Source organism: Lactuca serriola, chromosome 1 (genome assembly GCF_051521515.1).
Source record: "Lactuca serriola cultivar US96UC23 chromosome 1, Lser_US96UC23_V15, whole genome shotgun sequence".
NCBI classification, from domain to species: Eukaryota; Viridiplantae; Streptophyta; class Magnoliopsida; order Asterales; family Asteraceae; genus Lactuca; species Lactuca serriola.
The window spans coordinates 67,836,701-67,862,186 of NC_136408.1; the positions used below are offsets into that span (position 1 = coordinate 67,836,701).

At 36.6% G+C, this 25,486-nt stretch overlaps 1 protein-coding gene and 1 pseudogene across 1 annotated transcript; both read left to right on the forward strand.

The window, feature by feature from the left end:
- Window positions 1-6,171: 6,171 nt before the first annotated feature.
- On the forward strand, window positions 6,172-6,720 carry LOC145056713 (uncharacterized). Its single transcript, XM_079004433.1, has one exon. The coding sequence runs from the start codon at window positions 6,172-6,174 to the stop codon at window positions 6,718-6,720; it is 549 nt and encodes a 182-aa protein (XP_078860559.1).
- Window positions 6,721-8,187: 1,467 nt separating this feature from the next.
- Window positions 8,188-10,810, forward strand: LOC145090391 (L-type lectin-domain containing receptor kinase VIII.1 pseudogene; annotated as a pseudogene).
- The last annotated feature ends 14,676 nt before the right edge of the window (window positions 10,811-25,486 follow it).

Below are 25,486 nucleotides of genomic sequence, written 5' to 3' on the forward strand. Positions count from 1 at the left end.
CTAGATGTATGTCTCCCATGATACAATTATTGAAACAATTCTTTAAAAAATCACCAAACTTAAAACCTGTCAAAACTTACCTCAATATATTTTCACCATAAAGTTAATAAATCTCGTATTTCTCACAGTGATCAACTTGTCACTCGTGTTCATATTGTAGTCGTTTATGGTCTAGATAGTATATTATGTATACAATATCTTTTTGCAATGTCCATATGGTATCTTTGATGTGTAAGAAAGTTGAAAAACCAAGAGTCATCGAACAAAAAATCAAGCAAAGAGCCTAAAACCAAGAGTCGCCCAACATGTTATGTGAAATTCCCAATTTCACGGCTAGAAAAGATTGATTTGTTTATGCTTTGTTTTTAAAATCAGAGTATTATTTTAAAGAAAACGGTTGCGGAATTTGTTCCCAAAACAAGATATGATAATAACTTATCAAAACATTTCTCAAAGAGAATGTATTTTCATTTAATAATAAAACCTCGGGATGTCATGTTCCGATACAGACATATAAGCATAAACAGAACTTACATTCAATTACACTAATGATTTATATCTCCTTTAAATCTCTCTGTGAAATATGTCTTCGTATCGATACCTATGATACAAAGAAAACTGAGTGGGTTAGGTTTGGGAGCCTGGTGAGCATATAGCGTTTTCATCCCACAATGTTATATCATATATTTATAAATATAGAACATTCAAACTTGTACAATTTCACCATATAAAGGCAACTCGAATCCCACCCCATCGATCCTCACAACGACACGATCTAAACTCTCGTATCTAAAATTTTCCTCTTTACCTGATCCCTACTCACGGATCTAAACCTAACCTTTTCACCAGATCCATACTCAGGGATCTAAAACTAACCTTTTCACCTGATCCATACTCACGGATCTAAAACTACTTAATCCATACTCACGGATCTAAAACTAACCTCCTGATCTGATCCATACTCCCGGATCAATAATTGTACCCAATCCATACTCCCGGAATAGGGACAATTAACTATACATTAATCCTGATCTGATCCATACTCCCGGATCAATAACTGTGCCCAATCCATACTCCCGGACTATAGACAATTAACTTAGGCCTCGTTTGATACGCATCTTTCTAGGTCCAAACAGATCTTTCTGGCTGAATGGACCGGAAAGATTGTTTGATTTGCACAAAAGAAGGGGTCTTTCCCGGTAAGATATGTCTTTCCCAGAAAACCCCAAAATCATATCTTTCTGGCTGAATGGGTTGGAAAGACAATTATACACCAAACCCCGCCTCTTTCTTTCTTTATTGAATTATTAATTTTTTTAAATAAGTTTTTTTCAATTTATTTTTTTATTGAATTATTACTTTTTTTCATCATTCAACACAGTCAATCAGTTGTACAATCAAACAACATTGTTTCTTTCCCAGTCAGAAAACTTTCCCAGACAACACTTTACCAGAAAACACTTTTCCAGACAGAAACTATCAAACAGGACCTTAGTCTTAATCCATACTCCTGGACTAATAACAAGTTTTATCTCTTTACCTGATCCATACTCCCGGATCTACAACTAACCTCTTGGTCTAATCCATACTCACGAATCTAAAACTAGCATCTTGATATGATCCCTACTCACGGATCCAACTAACCTCTTGATCTGATCCATACTCACGGATCTCATCTACTTATGTCCTACCCAACATATTTGTAGTTACAAAATACATATACAGTTTAACTCATTAAAACCTATATAGTTCATCCATTCCACCAACATCTCAAATACACCACAATATATAAACACATAGCACGTATTTCATAGCAAATAGTTCATACTTATGTGTTAGAAGAAAGTAACCACACACTCACTTGATTAGAAGATGATCGGACATCGCCTCGTCTCTTGAAATAATCTTTTCCGACGAAACCAAGATGTTTCCTCCAAAACCAGGCTTCACGCGGGCAGATCTTCGGCTCGGAAACTTTACTTCTCGGGATCTTCGTGGCTTCGGGACTTGCTTCGGGTCTCGGGAATGATACCGGGGCTTCAGGGTATTTCTTGCATGCAAAACGAGGTAAAAACACGAGAGAAAGGGAAGAATGGAGCACCAAAACTCGGCAACCCTCAATATCTATTTATAGGGTGCTGGAATAAGGATTACGTTGGGCGTAATCTTTAGTTATGCTAGGCATAACCTAGATAAGGTCGCCGACTCCCCCCCCCCCCCCCCCCCCTTGGATAATATCGAAATTTATAATTAAATTTAATATTTTAATTATTTAATAAACTTCAGAAATTCATATCTTCCTCATACGAACTCCGTTTTCGACGTTCTTTATATCCACGCGTAGGTGAGACTATGCTCTACAACTTTCCTTTAGACTCCGTCGGCTAATTTTGAATTTATTTTTATTATTTATTTTTAGTAGGCCGAGACAGGAAAACTCCGTTATAAATTCATAACTTCTTCATCCGACATCCGTTTTCGTCTGTATTTTTACCGTTGCACTACTATCAACAAGATCTTCGATTCTCGTTTAGATTGTTTCGGCTAAAAACCGCTCGGTCTCAAATTGAGTATTCGGGCTGCATACCGCTAAGTCGAAACTTAGAAAAATCATAACTTCCTCATACGAAGTCAGATTCGGACGTTCTTTTTATGCACGCTCATGGTTTAATGAACTCTACGACTTTCGTTTAGATCGCTAAGGCTAAATATCACTCTAACATAAATTCACTTTTTACATCATTCAACGTCGTGCCAGTTCTGTCGCGAAACTTTGACAGGTTATAACTTCTTCGTTATAACTCGGATTTCGGCGTTCTTTTTATGTACAGAATCCTTGTAACATATACTATAACTTAGTTAAGATTATTCATTCTAAATAATCTTTCATCAAAAATTCATTTTTGACGCTTATCGTCTCTAAGTTGACTAGCCCGGATCTACGGACGTTACATGTTATTCTTATCGGTTTAGTATGACACTCATGTACACTGGTGCAAATAGCCTATTTGTTTATTTATTTCCATGTATGGCTCTAATGTCACAACATGTACAATTATTCAAACTTCATACTCTTCCAGTATGGGTGAAACTTTCAATTTTTCCTGACATCGATCTATTTCACACACAACACTTTCAGGATCAATATGTCATTCTCTCGGACTCCATTTGACACGTATTAAAGAGGAAACTTTGTATTAAGTTCCAAACTAGACACATTTTTTTTTCCCCGATACTAATAAGGAAAGAGGCAAAGGGTTATTTTGTCGATATGAAGAGGCAAGAGTCGTGTCACATTATGTTCCACACTTTTGGTCAAGACTGGATTTTTAAGAATTACACGTATTTCCTTGGTTAAACAACCCATCTTATTCATGTCTCATCTATGTTAAACACTTACTAGAAGAGGGCACATCGTTTTATTCCGTCTAAGTCTTATTTTATTCCACATAACAAACGTAACCTTAATGAACATATACGAACTAACATATTGCAACATGTTGACGAACTTAAATTAAATTTATGTCTATTGTTGTGTCCCTTCATGTAATTAAACAAACCTAAATCGTTTCTAAGGCTCATGAATTCGTTTAATGAACAAACAAACTTTCCATCAACCATTTCTCTATGACACATAATATATCAATACATGCTTGAAATTGATGAAATATGTAACATTTTCATTAATCAAATGACCACATATGCATATAAGGGCATAAAGTTTCCATTGATCTCCCTTAATAAATGAAGGTTTTCTGCCACGTGTCACCTCCTCATTCAATACAACACATGGAATTTTTATAATTTTTTCAATTAAATTTAATTCCATTTGGCAAATTCTGGATTTTGTGGTTTTTTTTTTTTATCAAATTAAAAAATATCAAATATTTACTGCATCGTATACAATTACTGTATCTTATACAAATAAAGGAAACATGAATATCTCCTCCCGATTTTTGTCAATGGATACATTAAATCCAAATATATCTTCCTAAATTACATACACAATTCTTGGAAATCGCCGCTCAAATTGACTCTTATTTGCATAAACTTATCAAATCTCAATTCATTCACATCTATTCTTCATATCCTTTCCAAATTCAATTTTGAAAAATATATACAACTACAATCTCATTCATATGTCATGTTTTATTGAGAGATTGAAGATTTACAACATCACTACGTTCATCATCAAAGTCCATTATCGACAATATCTACTACATCATGTTAGCATATGTAATAATCAATACAATTAGTTTACAACATCATGAAAATGATTTGATTCTTTTTTAATTGAACATTTCATGTTTTCCTCTTCTCCTTTCCATGATATGGTCAAATTGTATAGAGATTTATATACTAATTATTTACTCATGTTTCACTGCATATAAGCTGTTCGATTAAATGCCTCAAAGAAGTTTTTTTTCCTGTCACACACCTTGCTGCAACTGTGATATGGTCGAATTGTATAGAGATTTATATACTAATTATTTACTCATGTTTCACTGCATATAAGTTGTTCGATTAAATTCCTCAAAGAAGTATTTTTTTCCTGTCACACACCCTGTTGCAACTGTGATTGTCATGTTTTACACTTTTACTCTAAGTCTTTTCTCCTGGATATCAAAATATCTTAAATACATGTGAATTAAAATTGATCACATGCATATAGAGGATTACATTTCGTTGGATAACACAAAGAATGCATAGAAATTCTTCAAAATAGAGCAACCAGGTGATTGGTTCCAAGGAATTTGAATTCCAAAGAATTAGAATCTCAATAACAAAAAATCTTTAATGCATTTGGTCGACATAAAAATGTATGAAATTATTTTTGTTCTCTGTTTGGTTTTACATCTCTTTCAAAAAAAAAAAGTTAGAATGCAAATTAAAGGACTAAAATAACTTTTATTAATTTTTTGTGTCATTGCTTTTTTATTTTATAATAATAACATACTTGCTTTTTTATTTTATAATAATACCAGATACTAGATTTTGTGCCTGTAGGATTACATTCCAATGATCTGAGAATCCCAGACTTTATCCATTTTGTTTTGTATAATTCTGAATGATTATGATTCCATTCCAGAGGATCCATATCCTACATGTCACTACGAGTCTCTCTGATGATTTAGAAACCAGATTTTGTTATTGGATCAAAAGAAAATTCCAAGCCATTATTATATTATTTTGGATTTCTAAATTTTGTGTTTGGTAAACTATGAATATTCATTTGTGTTATCTTTTACTTTTTTTTAATTAAATAAGGGAATTGGGTTTTTGTTGTTTATTTGTGATAACTTCTACTAAACAACAATATTGTTTTCTTTGTGTTTGTTTATAACATAATGTTAGTTGCTAATGCTTGGTGTAGTTGCTAATGGTGAGTTATCATCATGTTTTTACCATTGTTTATAGTAATCTTTATGCTTCGTCATCATGCTTCTGAAGATTATTTTTATCATTTATTTATAATACTTTTCTGTTATATAACAACTGATCTTCTTTACTACATTTGATTTACAACTTAATGTAAAACACCAATTTTTGATGAAATCATGACAACGCTCAATTTTTTATGAAATCATGACTACTTGAATCATTAACAGGTGAACAACGCTCAATTTTTGATGAGATCATGACAACTGTTAAACAGAAAAAAGGAAGAGTGTTTTTTTGTTTATGGCTATGGAGGTACTGGTAAAACTTTTCTTTGGAAGACTTTATCTGCATCTTTAAGATCTAAAGGTGATATCGTCATAAATGTTGCTTCAAGTGGTATTGCTTCGTTGTTACTAACCTGATGTAGAACAACACACTCACACTCTATAATTCCTCTGAATCTTACGGAGGATTCTTTTTGTTCTTTTGGGAAAGACACTGATGTAGCCGAATTGTTAAAAAAAAACATCATTGGTTATATGGGACGAGGCACCTACGATTCATAAGCATGCATTTGAAGCCTTGGATCGTTCTTTGAAATATATATTCACTTATGATCTTCGTACCAACTCAAAATTGCCGTTAAGAGGAAAAACAATTGTTTTTGGAGGAGATTTTAGACAAATTCTACCTGTTATTCATAACGGATGTAGGTAAGAGATTGTCAATGCTTCTTTATGTTCCTCTTACATTTGGTCAAATTGCAAAGTGTTAACATTGACAAAAAACATGAGGTTAAGTGTTCTCGCATCCAATATTCAAGAAACGATAACTTTTGCAAAATGGATTTTGGATATAGGAGAAGGAAAGGTTGGTGGTTTAAATGATGGAGAGACAATTATTAATATTCTTGATGATCTTCTCATTGTTGATTCTACTTATTCTATTGATTCATTAATTAAATTTGTTTGTCCTTCTATCGTTGAAAATGCCAAGAATCCGATTTATTTTCAAGAAAGAGCAATCCTTACAACGAAGAATGAAGTCGTTCAAGAGATTAACGAGCGTTTGTTAAAATTATTTCCAGGAGCACAACAGGAGTATTTAAGTTCAGATAGTCTTTCACGTGCATATTTTGTTCATGATAACATTGATGAAACTTTATACTCCCCTGATATTTTAAATGGTATTAGACCTTCAAGTATACCAATTCATAAGTTGGTATTAAAAGTCGATGTTCTGGTTATGTTAGTAAGAAATATTGATCAAAAATCCGGATTGTGCAATCAAACAAGGCTACGGATTAATTACATTGGGCAAACGTGTTACAAAAGTTGAGATAATATCTGGAAGTAATATCGGAAATTGTACGTTTATTCCAAGAATGTCTTTAACGCCTTCGGATAAAAGGATTCCTTTCATATTTCAAAGACGACAATTTCCGTTGACTGTATGTTTTGCGATGACAATAAATAAAAGTCAAGGGCAATCACTATGGAAGGTGAGGTTGCTTTTGAGACAACCATTATTCACTCATGGGCAACTGTATGTTGCGTTGTCGAGGGTGAAGAGTAAAGATAGATTAAAAATATTAATTTTAGATAAAAATAGTAAACTTACCAATAAGACATCTAATGTTGTATTCAAAGAAATCTTTGGAAATTTGTAATTCATAAAAATAAGTCTCAATATTTCAATGTCTATTTTTATTATTATACATTATCTTACATACTTATTCATCATTTTGTTTTTTTATATATTTAACAATTTTTATTTAATTAATGTTTTATGTTTATAACATTATTGTCATCATTATTTTATAAATACGCACGTTTTTATTTTATATATTTATATTTCGAAATAGTTAATTTATTCTTTATATATTTTTGTCATTATGTAAAATTAATACTTAAAAACATGTAATATTTAACAGAATATATTATTTAAGAAAAACGTATATTATACAGATCTTACACCTAGCTTTTAATAATAATAAAAAATAACACTACTGTGAAATGTCATGTCCACACACCATGAAATACATAGTAAAAGTCACACACCACAGCCTCAAAAGTCAAAGCGAAAATACCGTTGTGTTGTATTTGTCAAATTTATATCAACGGCTAATTCGATGATTAAATTGTTTATATATAGAAATTAATTTCTGATAAAGGGTCCCGCCTTTGGTATTTAGACTTCATCATTTAACTATAAATCTACAACATAATAGTCTAAGGTTCAATTATTGAAAACATGTATTAAAATATAAATTAATTATATATACAATTATATCATATACAGTTTATCCTAAAAATCTATGATATTATAGGTATGCTTCCTACAACTATATTATTATTATTGTTATTAAAAGACAAAAAATAGTAGATATAATAACAATATTCATTAGCCATATGTTTTATTATAGTGATGCATTGATTAATTTGCATTTAATATCTCGACTTACATTTGTTAAAATCTAAAAGAAATGTGCTGAAACAGTAATATTCTTTAAGTTAAAGAAAGTATATCACATTTTGTTTTTTATGAAAAAAAAAAATCTTACTTAGGCTTTACATAATATCTATCTTTTTTAAAAAGAACTACATTTTGACAAATAAAATATAATATAAGTTAACATTATACATCGTGGAAAGTCATGTTTATTTGGGAATGGATGGAGAATCTTCACACGGTGGACCGGGAAATATGACCGTTATGTCTGACACGTGTCTTCCAACTCAGCCACCTGTCTCCTTCTTCCATATCCCTCTACATTTTCTTTCCATCATCTACATTTCTCTCTCTCTCTCTCTCTCTCTCTCTCTCTCTCTCTCTCTCTCTCTCTACAATCTCCCTGCAATCTCGTGATCGAATAATCCGCCATTCGATCTCTCCCCAACATAACAAAATTCGGACCAAAATCTTTGATGGGTTTCCAACAGATCTAACATAGCTATGCTTTCATTTATTTCCGGCGAAAAGATTACTTCTTTTCTGCCATGTTTTCTGCTATTATTATACTTTTCCGGTAATGCTGTCGGTGGAACAATCTCGTTTGACTTCCAGTCACTTTCTCTGAGTAGCTTGAAGCTCCTTGGTGATGCTCACTTGGTCAACACGAGCATCATGCTCACTCGTGAGCTCGCTGTTCCAAACTCCGGTGCCGGAGGAGTTCTGTACAACAAACCTGTCAGGTTCAAGCGGCCTGGAACCACGATTCCGGCGAGCTTCACCACTTTCTTCTCGTTTGCGGTTACCAACTTAAACCCAGGTTCGATTGGTGCTGGTTTGGCTTTTGTGATCTCGCCCGGCGATGAAGACACAGGGGACGCCGGAGGGTACATGGGTATTCCGACTGGCGCCATTGCTATTGAATTTGATACCTTAATGGACGTTGAGTTTAAAGATATTAATGGAAACCATTTGGGTGTGGATCTTAACTCGATGATTTCAGCCGACGTTGCCGATTTGGATTCCATCAACATTGATCTGAGAAGTGGCGACCAGGTTAACTCGTGGGTGGAGTACAACGGCACAACTCAGCAACTCAACATCTCGATTTCATACTCCAACGTAAAACCAAGCACACCAGTTCTATCCGTCCCCATGGATCTCAATAAATACGTGAACGAGTTCATGTTCATCGGATTCACTGGGTCGACTCAAGGCAGCACTGAAGTCCACTCGGTTGAATGGTGGACCTTCAACTCATCATTTGATGACGCACCACCACATCCACCTCCACCAACCGCCAATTTCACGAACCCTGCCGCTGACTCAGTCAAGATTCCACCACCATCGATAGCACCAACCGAGTCAAACTCCACTCAAACCCACCATTCTACACAAAAGAAGAGCAAATGTAAGAACCAGTTATGCAAAGAAGGTGCAGGGGCGGTGGTGGGGGTGGTGACTGCCGGTGCATTTGTTTTAGCCGTGTGTACACTCTTACTAATATGGGTCTACTCCAAGAAAGTCAAAAATACAAAAAAGCCACAACCTTTTGCTTCTGAATTCATAAAAGCCCCCAAAGAATTCTCATACAAAGAGCTTAAATTAGCCACGAAAGGCTTCGACGCCACACGTGTAATCGGACATGGAGCATTTGGGACTGTTTACAGGGGTGTATTATCGGATTCCGGCGAGAATATCGCCGTTAAGAGGTGCAGCCATACAGGTGGTCAAGGAATGGCTGAGTTTCTATCAGAGCTATCAATCATCGGAACTCTCCGCCACCGGAATCTTGTGAGATTACAAGGTTGGTGTCACGAAAAAGGTGAAATTTTGCTGGTTTATGACTTGATGCCAAATGGGTCACTTGATAAAGCACTTTTTGAGTCAAGAATGACTCTCCCGTGGGTTCACCGGAGCAAAATCTTAATGGGTGTAGCCTCTGCTTTAGCTTATTTACATCAAGAATGCGAAAATCAAGTGATTCATAGAGATGTAAAAACTAGTAACATAATGTTAGACGAAGGGTTCAACGCAAGATTAGGAGATTTTGGGTTAGCCCGAAGAACAGAGCACGATAAGTCTCCAGACGCCACAGTGGCCGCCGGAACCATGGGATATTTGGCACCGGAATATTTATTAACTGGTCGAGCGAGTGAGAAAACAGACGTTTTTAGCTTTGGCGCGGTGGTGCTTGAAGTGGCTAGTGGCCGGAGACCGATTGAAAGGGAAACTACCGCGGTGGGGAAAACCAGGGAGAATAGTAATCTGGTAGAGTGGGTATGGGGTTTGCACAGGGAGGAGCGGTTGTTGTCGGCGGCGGACCCACGGTTGTCCGGCGAGTTTGACGAGGCACAAATGAATAAAGTATTGTTGATTGGGTTGGTGTGTTCTCACCCTGACCCGGCGGTTCGACCCACAATGCGAAATGTGGTTCAGATGCTTGTGGGTGAGGCTGAGGTGCCTGTGGTGGCGAGGGCAAAACCGTCATTAAGCTTTAGCACTTCGCATTTGTTATTGAATTTACAAGATAGTGTATCTGATTTGAATGAATTAGTTGCCATTTCAACCTCCTCATCAGAACACAGCTTCAATGGTGGCGGGTTGGACCTGGTTTAACCCGACCCGACCTGACCAGGTGCTCCTAGTTGGGTCGTGTAACATTATAATTGATATGATTTGTTGATTCATTGTGTAATAATTGATGTAAAGGACAATAATGAAAGGCTATGGGGATGAGTATAGGGCCAATCGAGGCAATTTTTCTAAAAAGTTAATGATATGTATTTAAGAGTTGTCTTAATTGGTGATTGATAACCATGTGCGTTAAAATTAGTGGTGGTCATTTTCATGGAATTGTAGAGGATGGGGAATTTGCTTTTACGCAAAAAGCTCCAAGTAAAAGGTCAAAAAGCAAGATTGTATTGGAGTTTGAGTAGATGTTTCGTAAAGTAAATAGGGGTTCATCTTCAAAGCATGGAGACATTGTATTGGAGTTTGAGTAGATCTTTGTTACACAACCACTCTATTTCAATGATACACTATTGTCGATATATAACTTCTTTTTCTATATTGATGAGATGTTCAAGAATTAGGGATCAGCATAACCGGATATCCGCCTATTTTAGTTGGAACTGGAACCGATGGTTCTTGAGTTTTTGGAATTAGAACCGAAACGTCTACACCGGTTCCTAAAAAATTGGAACCGCTTTCGGTTCCGGGTACCTGACTCCTTGAGTATTAAAACTTGTTATTTTATATATGCCATGTAAATTATGTAAACTAACCTATATAAACAATTTAAGTACAAGATATACAAACAAATAGCATAAAGAGGCTGAAATTTGTAATTCATAAAAGCAAAAACAACAACAATAAAGACAACAATGTTAACAGCAAAAAACAATAGTAACAGCGACAACACAAATCAGCAACATCAACAGCAGCACATAACAGCAACAATCAGCAGCAACAAAAATCAGTAAACAAGTTCATCCCAATCTGCAATTTAAATCCATTTTGATTTATATAAACTTAAAACACACTCTCACATAGATAAAACTTAATAGAAAACATGCAATAGAACCTTGGCACCCCGATGGAGGATGGCCTTTTCTGTTGGAGATCCAGAAACTTTTATACATGCACCATCCTATCAACAAAGAAATGATAATATTATGTTGATAAATAAAGATCTACACAAACAAACGAGTCTACACCTAGTATGATTTTATTTGCACAAGTAAATGTTATACAAATTCATAATCTTTCAACTTTCAACAAAAGGATTTACATTTACATTTACATAATTAATAGATACCAGTCTTCGAGTTTCTTCTGGAAACAGTAAGTTATATCAAGAATCAATCATTTTATAAATTAAAAGAAAAAAGTGTTTCTTAATTCTTATTACCCCAAAACGGGTAGTTGGTTATGATGCAATCTGTGAGAGGATTGGTCCAATGCTTTGAGCCATTGGTAATATTAAGAACAGGTAAGAGCAATGGTACAACCATGTTGGCATCCTGAAACACCAGTAAGTATAAATATAATATTATGATATAAGACTAAATATGATATTATGATATAAGACCGGAGGATATCGGAGGGGAGTTTCCCTCATCTTTTGTGGACAATACTACATTTTCCCTCATTTTACTTTCTCTCACCTAAAACCCAAAGAATGGGTGGGAAGGGCTTCCCTCATTATTTTTATTAAATAAAATTAATTGATTTTTATGATTTATAATTTTTCAATTAAAAATAACCAAAATATTTAATTAAAAAGAAAATGAATTTCATTAATTAAAATAAAAGTTACAATAAACCTAAAATTTAAAAAAACACAAACAAAAAATCAAACAAACCAACAACGACCTACATAAAATATTTTTTCATAATTTTTCCCCTTTTCTTCATCACGAGTTCGAGAGCCAGTCCCGAGAGATAATCGATGTTTTTCATCAAAAACTTCATATCCTACATTTCTTGTCGCTCCGCCCGCTCTTTCTTCATCGCTTCTTCTTTTTCTTTGTTGAACGTCAACGTTCGGAGAAATTAAGATTATATCAATCAAGCGACGCTGTTATTTTCCGCATTTCATCAACGTCCAAGCTGAAATCTGATGCAACCGAAGAAGTCCCTTTTCCCTTCCTCTTTGCTTTGTCCCTACCCATCGGGCGGACAATTTCTTCTAGCTCGAGTTCATCGTCTTGATTTAAATCTACATCGACCTGAGCATCGGAGGAAGTTATGTAACCACTAGAGCCCGTTTTCGTTCGCTTTGATTATTGGACTCCAAAAATAAAATTTTGCTCGTATTTTTTCCACCTAGGACACCGGACTAATAATTTCCAACAATCGAGCCACTTGAATGGTTTTCCGACTTCCTCAAGGTAAAATTGCAAAGCTTCTTGAAGTATTTCTTCGTCTCCTTGGCCGTTTTTCGTTGGGTTTTTAGGTTGTTGTACAACCCATTTATTTTTGAAACCCCCCTTGCTATTTCTCGAAACTTCGAATTCAGTTGGTGTTTCGTACGGTAGTCGTCGATTTTCCTAGCTGGTCCCGAAACCATTCTAAAATGCAAAACCAAAAATGCTCCCCCAGTTGTGCATTTCCTTGAATCGAATACTCAGAAATGTCAGCCCAAGCTTTGAAAACTAGCTAGCTGTCTTTGAAGTCAAGTACTTAGCCGGAGAGGCAAGTCCATCCAAAACTAGCTCTTCTTGTGGAAGCCATGCTGTCGGCTTTTGTCTTTCCGGTTGTGCGACACCCCTGCGTGCTTGTTTTTTTTTTCTCTTTACGTCTTTATGGGGGCGGTGTGGGTTGAGTTTCGGGAACCATCTCTTCTTCTTCCGAGTCATCCAACTCATCGACAAGTTGGCGTTGTTGTTGGAAGGGAATTTGAGTTTGGGGTTGAGGTTGATTTGACGATTGTTCACCCGAAATAACAACAAAGTTTAAAAACATTTGCGGCGTAACATTTGGAACTTGGATCGGGTAATGTTGTCCAACATTTTGGTATTGAAATTGTAGTGGGATTGAATGGGAGCATCGAGTTGGGGGTGATAAACTCCTTGTGGAGATGAATCGATATCAAAAATGTTTCGAGTATGGATGTTTAAACTTGAACCATGACTTTTTTTCCTTCGATCGGAAGTTGGGGTTTGATTGTCGGGATTCATTTTTTTTTTTTGAGAAGAAAACAGAGAAATAGAGGGTTTGTTTGAATGTTGGTTGAAGGTAAATAGTTGGGTATTTATAGGTGTTTAAAAAGGTAAAAAAAATGGTTTAAATGCATATACCCATTAGTAAAAAAAGGATTTTTTTTTATTTTACCGTTAAACAACGGTTCATTCAAAAGAAAAAAAACAGAAAAAAAAATTATGACCAATGATAGGAAGAGAGAGAATGTGGGAGAGCCTCCCCTCACCCGTTCCCGCGCCACCCTATCCCGCATTGACGGTGTGGTGTTCCGCCGGGCGGGTAGCTCCACGCGGCCCATTCTCGCTTCCATTCCGTGCAGCCTAATTGCAATAATTAAAAAGAAATGAATAATAAAAAGGAGGTCTAACCAGCTTACAATCTTGCTTTCCCCCGTAATTAGGCCTGACAATGGGTCGGGTTTGGAGCGAATCGACATTGATCCAAACCCTTTTAACAAATTTCAAAATCTGATCCAAACCCGCTCCGTAACCAGCAGGGTTTCGAATAATCAATCTCATACCCTTATCCACCGAATCAGCAGATATCCAAACCCGCCCCGTAACTTGTAGGTTTTTTGAATAATCAAACACATTTTACTTAAATCATAAAATCACATTTATAACATGTAAAAAAAGTTGATTTAGTATACATATTACTTACTCGTGGACGTTCGATTGGAATTAAAATCATTATTGTAGTTACTTCCTATTAGTTTTTGACCATCGATTGCATTGATAGAGAATAGCAATTACAAATTTTCTTCCGGATGATAAATGACTTTATTGATTTGTAAATGAAATTGGTGATTACATGATGAAATATAAATGAAATGACATCATGATTATTGGGAGAAGACCGGAAGTCTAGAAGTTGCGTCCTATGTAAAAACAGTTTAGTCTTTGGCCTTTTCTCTTTGGACTTTCGATTGGATTTTAAAGTAAACTTTAGGAAGTATAAAATATAAATGATCCATACCCGACCCTTTTAATAAAAGAGTTAGCGTGTACAGGTTGTTAACGGGTAAACGGATCAAAAATTGTGCCCCACACCCATATAATTATTAAGGGTTTGGTTCGGATCAGGGTCAAAACCTGCTCCATTGTCAGGCCTACCCGTAATGATGGATTCATCAATGGCTAGAGAATGAGACCTTTTATTAGGAGACCATGAGCAGGTACCTATAAGAAAGATGGAAATTCAACAATATAAAGTCAAAAGTATCTTAAAAATTTTATGAAAATTTATTAGCCTACCTTACCACCTATTTTAAGAGGTATTACATCACCCACAACTACATCATATATTATATTGAAATCTTCTCTCTTCTCCCATCTCTAGTTATCTGCTTGAATTTGCATATATTAAGAAGACAACTAAAGGCAGAATAATAATAATAATATTTCACTCATTAACGTAACACACAAACCTCTATCTGAATATTTCTCTTTTCCTCGTTTGGATTCTGAAATTGCTATTTGCAGGGATTGTCTATAATCAATGGTTGCTATTATAGTTCACAAAACAAAAGGGGTTAGTAGCCATTCAGAAAGATGAAGAACATGAGTTTAAGCAAGTATAATCGAAAAATCGATGGAAGTAACAAACTGAAAACTTCATAAACAGATGATATAACCGAAAACTCGAAACCATAATAGAATGATAGATGCAATAATCGACAGAAGTAACAGCGATGATTGACCATACTAGTAAATGCTATAATCGAACTCGAGTGCTCGACCACAAAGCATAAAACAAAGTGAAGTGATCTTACCAATTAATTAAACCTTCAACTGAACCTTTGATTAAACCAAGTTAACTGATCTTATCATTTGATTTGATTACTATAAAATCTGATAAAAAAAGAATTTAAAGAACAGATAAACCTCGATGGTCGGCGTGAGCGGGAGTCGAGCAAAATAAGCGAATCGATTGAACAAGGAGTCGAGCAAAACCACCGTCGTCCTCTACTAGCGTATGGAAGAGTTGAGAAAAACTAGCTAATCAAATTTACCAAAGGGAAGAGAAATGGTGAGAGTGAGCCTGTATCTTTCGACTGAGAGAATAGAGTATAGGGTGTCGACGGTTGTTTGTAAGAAAGAATCAAACAAAGTGACAAACCCTAAAAATGTTTGCCCTAATTTTTTTAAAAAAATCAACAAAATATAAAAATTAAATATATTTTTTTATAAATAGGCAGGTACCCGTCGGTACCGGTTCCGGGTACCTGGTTTTGGAACCGAAAACGGCGGGTATCCACCGGGTATCAGTTTCGTAAAAATGAGAATTGGAACCGGAACCGCTTAAGGCGGTTCCATACCTTTAGGAACCGGAACCGAGACCGCTTAAGGCAGTTCCAGTTCCAGAACCGGCAGTTCCGAGGCGGTTCCAGTTCCGAAAGCAGGTGCCCGTTTCCGTTGCTCATCCCTATTCAGAATCTCTTATTATTGTTGTTTCTAACAATGTTTCACTTTATTATTAATTTATGCATGGACAAATTGGGTGCCGCTAAATGGACATCCCTTAGGCTACCCGAAGTGGCATGGTTTAAGACATGTGGGAGTTGACGTGCCAGCCCCCTTCACGCGTGAACACTGCCCCAACATCTGGTGGGTTGGGTGTGACATGGGGCTGGAGACGGAAGAAGACGGACGAGCTGATTGGTTATTCTTTTTTTTTTTGACCGATGTATCCGTTGGTAAAAAAAATTAATTATTTATTTAATTAATTACCATACACACTTTCTCTCTCTCTCTCTCTCTCTCTCTCTCTATATATATATATATATATATATATATATATATATATATATCAGCCTTTTTTAACGTTTCAAACACACAAACAATCTTTCAACACAAATACTTCACCAAAAAAAAATTTCTTTCCTCATGGATCCAAACCAAAATAACCCACCGACCCCGAACACCCCAAAAACACTCCAAATTATCCGTTAGCAAATATTGGCTACATGCAATTGTTATCATCCCCCGTTCAACAACAACCTCTATTTATCAGTCTTTCATATCACTCACACTACTACCAACAACAGTAACCACCACAATTCTTTCAACCCTGATTTCAAGCCTATCAACAACAACCTTCGCAATTTCAACCCCAAACTTCCCAACATCAACAAACTTCACAACCATCTTAAGTTTCATCATCTCAATCTCAACTCGTAAACCTCGATAATGACGACGACGACGAATGGGTTCAAGAAACACAACCAAGTCGTAGAAGGCAAAAAAATCAAAAGATCCAACAAAAAAGAAAAATACGCAATGGACCGATGAGGAGGAGGCAACTTTAGCTAAAACTTGGATTTTCATATCACAAGACGGGGATGTCGGCAACGTGAAAACGGGTCAAAGCTTTTAGAATTGTGTTTTAGATCACTTTCTCGCGTTATTAGGAAGGCAAACGAGCTGGACATACGACTCGCTCAATGCAAAATGGTGTGACCTTCGAGCGGCTTGCACCAAATTTAACGGCGTATTTGACAATCTTAAAAATATGCATCGAAGTGGTAGCAACGATTTCAAAAAGATGCACTTTTGAGTCTTGAGGATGAAATTGTTAGATCTAGCTAGTTTTTGGGTGTTACGAGCCTTTGGTCACTTTAAGTGCATAAAATTTAGATCTTGAAAGTTTGTAACCTTGTTATGGATAAATTTGTAAGCTTTATCTATCTAAACATCATTTTGATTCAAATATGAAGGTTGGAGACTTGGACTTAATGGGTTAAGTTGAAAAAGATGCACTTTTGGGTCCCTTTGAGACTTAAAGACTAGATCTTGTTTGTTGGGACCATTCTAAAGGATAAAGTTGGAAACTTTATCCATTATGGAACTATTATGAACCATAAAAATGTGATCCTGACCCTTCCATTCCTTCCATACAAGATTTGTGATGTCTTATTGGGTTAAGAACTTAGGGTCTTGGACATTAAGCACTTTATAGCCATGCAAAGTTATAAAGTTGGAAACTTTATGACTTGGGACATCATTTTGGATTTGGATATGAGTTTTAGACATAAGGGCTTAATGTAATAAGCTCTTAATGGAATTTTGGGACTGGGTTGCATACGTTGGGTGTACCTAGAGGTACGCTGCACGTACACGGTCAACGCCTCACTTTTTGGTCAACATCAGAGTACGATGGGCGTACACTCTTGGTACATAGGGCGTACTCCGTTGGGAAGAAATATTGACTTTTGGGACCTTGACCATTGACTTTGACCTTGACTATGCTTGACCAAGTTTGACTTAAGGGTATTTTGGGTATTTGAGCTATAGTTAAGCCATGGGCTCTATCTGTTTAATAGGTGACCTATAGAGCCGCTATTCAGAGCAGTGTATTGTTCAGCTATTCTCCATGCTGTGAGGTGAGTTTTCCTCACTGTACTTACATGTCTAAGGTACCAAGGTCGGCCTATTGGATTGATATACTATTATACATTGATATGTTGAGTATGGAATAGATCTGTATGATTATATGCTAGTTGTTGATATGTGTAGACCGGTGGATCTGTAGGACTACTTTTGATTTCTGATTATATGATTATCTGTCTGTTGATTATGTTTGTTATGTGTTATATGTCGACATATTATGTTGGGTTGAGGTTGTACTGCTTTGTGTTGTAGCCATCAAACCCGGGAGCATTCCAGATATAAGCTTAGGGCCGATTGGCATGCTAGACTCATATTGAGGGCTCGGGAGCATTCCAGATACGAGATAAGGGCCCGGTTGGTATGCCAAACTCATACTGAGGGCCTGAGGGTATACCAGTCCGATGACTGAATGGACCTGTTGTATATTGGTATTCCAGTCCAATGACTGATTGGGCCAGGAGCAAGCCATACATAAGTTGTAGGCCCTGAGGGCAAGCTAAACTTATGTTGTGGGCTCATGAGCAAGCCATATATGATTTGTGGGCACAATAGGAAATCCATACTCATATTGTGGGCTTAGGGGTAATCCAGTCTTTTAGATGTGGACCCAATACAAGATTTTATTTGTTATGTTTACGTGTTGGTACTTCGCGGGAACTCACTAAGCTTTGTGCTTACAGTTTTAGTTTATGGTTTTAGGTACTTCAGAGGACTGTGTCAAGGCGAATACGTGACCGTACATGTAACATCCATACAAATCATGCCAAATTTAAACTTTTTCAAACATTTTCAAAATCAAGATTATTACAAAACATGTTTCCAAAATAGTATAATGTCAAAGTATCCCAAAATCAAATCATAAAAACATGAAATAGGAGGAGTTGTACGATCACGTCTTCGCCTTTTCGCGATCATCAGAAGTATCTGAAACAATAATCGGTAAATGTAAGCTCGAAGGCTTAGTGAGTTATCCCTAAAATACCAACGCCATACAAATATAACAATATCATATAAACATATAAGCAAACAACATGCATAATGAGCCTTCAGCTTGACTGGACTGCCTCGCAGGCCTTCAGCCTATCTGGACCGCTCTCCGAGCATCCAACTCGTATGGACCGCCTCGCAGGGCCTACAGCCTATCCGACCGCTCGCTGGGCCTTCGGCCTAACTAAACCCCTTTTCAAGGGCTTCAGTTTATCCGGACCACCCTGGGTATGTTGGCTTTCAGCACAAAGCAGGACCGCCTCAACCCAACCCCCAATCAACAAACATGTGCACATAAATATCATACACTAGCATATATAACAGTCAAACCGATCTACCAAATCACTAATCATAGCAACATCCTATTACTAGGATACAGACCTAACCGGTCACTAACATAGCATCATCATATATACCAGGATACCGACCTAACCAGGTCACTAAGCATGTCACCAACCTAACTACCAAGATGTAAATCAATGAGCATATCATGCAATAAACCCGGATACAAATCCGATAAGGGCCGACATTGGTGCCTTAGATCCAATTGATATAGTGAGGAGAACTCACCTCACAACTATCGAACTGAAGTTGTAAGCTCAAACTCTCAAATCACTGCCACGGACTCCACCACATGTATTTACCATAGGACCATTTCCATATATTTCCAATTTACTAAAATACCCCTAGAAGTCAACTGTTCAACCCTTGGTCCAAGTCAAATTCAATAGTCGCCGAGTTCCTTAAGAGTTCAGAAGGCCATAAAACCCTCACTGACTCGTTGAGTTTCCGACCAACTCGTCGAGTCTATGCGTGTCCAGAAGTCGGGGAAAACCCTAACTGACTCGTCGAGTCCTTTGCTGACTCGTCGAGTCCATGCTGAAACCAAACAACGGGAAAACCCTTCCCAACTCGTTGAGTTCCTTATCCGACTCGTCGAGTTCATACAATCCACTTATTGTCCAGATGATTTTCAACCATTCCAAGGCTCCAAATGGTAGATCTAGCTTCCTAAGGCATGTTTATCACATAAAGTTGCAAACTTTATGTGCATGCAAGGCTCTAAAGGCTTAGAATACCAAATCCAAGCTTAAAATGTGACAACTCGTAAATTATTCCGTCACTATAAACCGTTCCCGTTAATAAAATTGTTCGTATTCCAATTTTTCCGTTAGCTTTTAGTTTAAATTAATTAAAGTGGGACTTTTATTATGACCTCATGAGTGTCCAAACCCATTAGAAACGCGTAAAAATACCCTCGTTATTTATTTGGAAAATTTTAGTTACGGCTAAGTCGTAATTACGGCAAATTAATCGGGTAAAATTTTTAAACCCTGTTTAACGTCGGTATCGGGTAGATTTCCACCGGGCCACAAACTCAAACCATATATAAAGTTGTGAAGACTTCATTTGAACTTTTCCACCACCTCACAACTTTCTCTCTCTACTCTCTCTCTAAAAACTCGAGTTTGATCCAAAATCACCTCCTCAAGCTTCCAAAATCGTAAGTAATCTACCCTACCTTGTTGTTTAACTTGTCTAGCTTACAAATCTATGTTTAAATCACCCAAAACACTCTAGAACAAGTGTTTATGGTTTGGGAACATCTCCCAAAACCGTAAACTCCCTTAAAGGGGTTTTGAAGCCCCAAAACCCTTCCAAGTCCCTTCTAGTGCTTAGATATGGCTTAAGGACTTGCATGCACGAGATTTGAACACCAAAATCATATGATTTGCGTAATAAACATGAGTTTACGGCCCAAGAACATTCTTGGACCGTAAACACATCTTCAAATACCATAAACACCTTTTAAGGTGTTAAAATGCCCCTTAAACCCCTCCAAAAGCTTCCATGAGTGCCTAGAACCTTATATTCCTTCATGAGATGCACCAAAACATATTCAAATGTGTCACACTTGAGTTTACGGTTTGGGAAGGTCTCCCAAAACCGTAAACACCTTTAATGGGGTGTTTAAGTGCCCTTAACACCTTATATGACTTAGATTTGGGTTTAGAACCTTATATGCTTAACCTGCAACCACCAAAGCACATGATTCATGGACAAACATGAGTTTACTGCCGTAAACTCATGTGTTTACGGTAGTAAACTCCCCAAGTGCCATTCAAGAACCGTAAACTCCTTTTCCATGGTCAATTCAAGTCCCGATCACTTCCTAAGCCATGAAATCAACCCTAGAACCTTCCTTTGTGCATTGTAAGACCTTTAAACATCCAAAAGCACACCACCCATGAGCTGACGGCCGTAAATTCATCGGGACATGGTCTTTGGACCATAAACACTCCTAAGGGCTTACTCTTGAAGAGTAAACTCCTTATTTATGCCATACACACCCTTAGATGCTACCCGGATCACTCCTAACACTTGAAATAGAGTGTTTTCGCGTCTTGGAGTGTATTGTCTTACTTATTTGGTAGTTCAAAGTCTAATTAGATACAATTTTGTATCTCTTCATATTACATAGGAACCTCGCGTGTACTCATGTCACACCCCCGAACCAGACGGCGGAAACTTTCGGGGGCTGTTGTGACTCAATTGAATACCATCACAATGAATATACATGAAACATAACATCATTCATCACCAACATTTGAATATTACAACTGATAGTGTTTACATCCATTACATTGTCTCAAAATATTACATGCCCAAAAATAAATTGTTCATTGTTAATTAAACAACCGCAAAACATCATAGAGTACAATTCTTCCTTCACTCTACCTGTTACCTGAGAATACAAGTATTTTGAAAAACGTCAACATATGAAATGTTGGTGAGTTCATAAGTAATGTTTGAAATCCAATGTGTTGTATTGTTTTGAAAACCACCAGAAAATCCGATATTTTCTGAAAATAGTATAGTGTAAAAAGTGTGAAGATCCGTAAGTATGCTTGTTTGTTTTCTATAGATGTAAGCGTACGATTTGTAAAACTCGGTATGTAGTTCGTAGGTGTATTAGTTGAAAACCCTAGGAAAACCTGACGTTTTCCTATCACTTTACTTTAATTAGTTTATGTGTTGTTATTTCGTTACGATAGGGGTATTCGTTGAGCTCCGGAGACGTTGGATTAATAGTAGATGGTGAATTGTTGTAACCTGCGTTAATGAAAACGACCAGTTGACAACCGTACAAACGATCCCTTAGGCGTCGCTTACACTTATTCACGTAACCCAACCCCCCCCCCCCCCCCCCCCGGACTCATGTAGCCCCACGACCGAGGGGAAAAAGAAGGTGCGAATCCCCCGGTATTTCCCTACGTCGTTTAAGGCTATAGAGAATGCGAAGGGCCCTTAGCCCAACTCGCAATAGTGAATTCTCGACTTCACTAGCAGTACCGAAGGACCATTGGGGACCAGCAACACGTTTGCCATTGAAAGTCCTTTTACACGGAATTAAGTCGTATTAGACCCAACTACATGTAAGTAAATTTCCTTCGAGCCTAAAGATCATGTCGTTGGGCTAGCTAGGCCCGGCAAGCATGATTTGAAACTTTTGGGGCCCAAGGACGGAGTGTCGAAGTCTAGTGTATTTCCACGAGTGTATAGAGTTTCCGAGAGTTCCATGTGTGTATTGAGTGTCGTAATGTTAGTAGTTTCGGATTTGTTATTGATTCGAGACCGAATCAATTCGTTCAATAACGATTTTTGGTATTATAGGTGTATTGAAATCTGCCGATAGTCGAGTTATTAGCGTTTCATCGTGTCGGGTTCATTGCTTAAGACATTAATCTTTTACATTTTTCAGACCCTTCTTTCTAGATGAATTTACACTTTTGCACCTTATATAAATAATTTATATTTTAGTCCTTAAGTCATTATTCTTGACACTTTAGTATCAAAACTTGTAGAAAAAGTATTTTTCAGCTCAAAGCTTTTTGAAAAACAGTTTTAGTCCCTCAAAATGAAACCTTTTCGGCTGGAACCTTCATTTTCGCAAATTTTACACTTTTGGCCCAAATTGGAATATTTTTGCAACTTTGGTCCTTTTTAATTATGAAAAGCACTTTTAACCTTTGAAAAGGACTTGGAACACTAGTAGTCCACTGCTTTACGGAAAAATACAGTTTCAGCCCCTCAAATTGGAAAATTTCGCATATTGGGCCCTATTGGGCCGAAAATGTCATTTTTAGCCCATTAAGCTTGAAATTTATATTTTTAATCCTCCAAAAGAGTATATTTCCAGAAAATACTTTATTGAAACTGTTTTGACTCATCTCACCCATCAGAATTCATAATATGTCATTTTGGGCCCTTTAACTTTATATTTTTAACATTTTGTGTCCAAAAATGAGTTTTTAGCCCAAAGAAGATGTTATTAAGCCACTTAGCTATTTTTCTTGGAATACTTTGTATGTAGAAATATAATTGATGCTAGTATCATTTAACATAAAGTATATCTCGATTTTTAGGGGCTTATGACTAGATCCAACATCATAATCACACAAAAACACACATATAAGCATAGAAATCATACAAGGCATACAAATACATATAAATCTACACTTTCACTTGTATTCCCCCCCCCCCCCCCCCACAAAACTTATAAACAGAAAAATAGGGAGTATGAAGCTCACCTTAGGGTGTGGTTTCGGTTTTTGGAGAAAAGATGGAAGAAATGAAGTGATTTTTGGCCTTAGCACCCTTTTCTTGAAGATCTCGAGTTTGAGGGGTTCTAAGACACAAGTTTATGATTTCATGAGAGTTAAGAAGAGATTTTAGATAGATCAAGGAACCTAGATCATAGAATTTAGTATAACCTTACCTTGGATGGTGATTTTTGTGAAAAATCTCCTTGGAATGCACTTAAACCTCAAAAATTTTAGGAGAGGGAAGGAGGAGATGTTCTTCACAACTTAGGGAGGATGAAATGAATTTTGTGAGTGTATGTGTGTGTGTTCGGCCAAGAATGAGAGAGAGGAAGAAGAAGAGACCTTGAGGTGATGTTTGCATGGAAGTATGAGACATGTTGCATGGAGAACCAAGAGGTAATAATGAGGTGGCATGATGAAGTCAACTCTTCATCTTTGGTCTTGGGCTTTTGGGCCGAAATTTTTAAAAGGAAAGGAAAGTTTTGGGCTTTAATGCCCCTAAGCCCAATATTAGAGTTAGTTTGGATGATTATAAGATATAAGTGTGATTTTTTTTTATACTTTGTTGGGCTAGTTTAAGTTAATTATGGCCCATAATGTTTCATGAAGTTGATTTATTCCATTCTAGGCCTAATGTGGCCCAAATTGTTGGAATAAATGAAAGTAGGTTCAATTAGAGCCCATTAAAAGGTTCTAAACCCATGATAGTCAAATTGGAAGCTTATTGGTCCATTGAGTCCAATAAGGAAGTCCTAGTCCAAAATAGACCTAAACAAGAACTTCTAGGGTTTCCAATTGCTTGTTGACTATTTGTAGTGCTTGTATGGTGTATTAGATTGCAATTTTTGATGTCATAAAGTAAGCATCATACATGCTCTTAAGTTTTTGATTCAACATTTTACTTGAGTATAGTGATTACAAGACACAAATTTTCTAGTTGTGACAACTCAAGCCCCGATCTGACACTTAGCATCCAATCGACACATTTCTCGTCTGGTGAGTTCATACCCTACACCTCTTTCTGTGTTTTCAATGTTTTCAGAGGGGGGGGGGGGGAATACAAGAAAAAGTACAAGGAAATCTTGTACTCAAACTTATGATTTTATTGGAAATGTTTCATATTTTGTATGCTTTCAACATTGGAAATCGTATTAACCTACTGTTTAACTTGTAGAGTTAGTTTTTGAACTGTTTGTGAAACCCATTATAAAATGTTGTATTTTATCTTCATAAATAAGTTGTTCACATTATCACTGTTAAAAGCATTAGGTTAGAACTTTTGAAACGTCCTTGGTAACACTCCCCCTAGATACGAGAGTGAAGGACTTCAAAATTTTAGACCCATCCTTAATAACACTCCCCTTAGTTATGAGAGTGAAGGATTAATAAACAGAGTTTTCCATATTATTACTTTTTAAATGTTCGTGGTAACACTCCCCCTAGATTCGAGAGTGAATGACTACTTTTAAAATTTATTAATCTTAAGATTAGAGACACGTCCTTGGTAACACTCCCCCTAGTTACGAGAGTGTAGGACTACCCCTGTAACCAGAATCTCCTGGAGGGAGAGCGTGACTTGAGTGTATAGATCTATACGGGATTGAAAACCCCACACCTGGCTGCTAGCTACAGTCGGATCGAAAGGTCCAAGGGTGACAAAAGTCATAAAATGATATTGTCCCCGTTCCGAGCCTTATCTAGTCCATTGTATGGTTAAGGAACTCGCAACTTAGATTATGAATACTTTTCTACTTACTTATTAGTTTTATATACGTGTTAAAACTAATGTACTTTCCAAGGATAACCAGATGTTCAGGAAACTTTACATAAACATTTTAAGTATGGTAGATACTTGTACACTGCATTCCGGATCAATAACCAACTTTTAGGAAAATAAGGGTTTTGCCTGGGATAACTTAACTGTTCATAACCAAACTGTATAACATTAGACAACTAGACTTTTCT

Bases quoted from the DNA above. Each gene is read 5' to 3' on its own strand.
- LOC145056713 (XM_079004433.1), top strand. From the start codon at position 6,172: ATGAGGTTAAGTGTTCTCGCATCCAATATTCAAGAAACGATAACTTTT.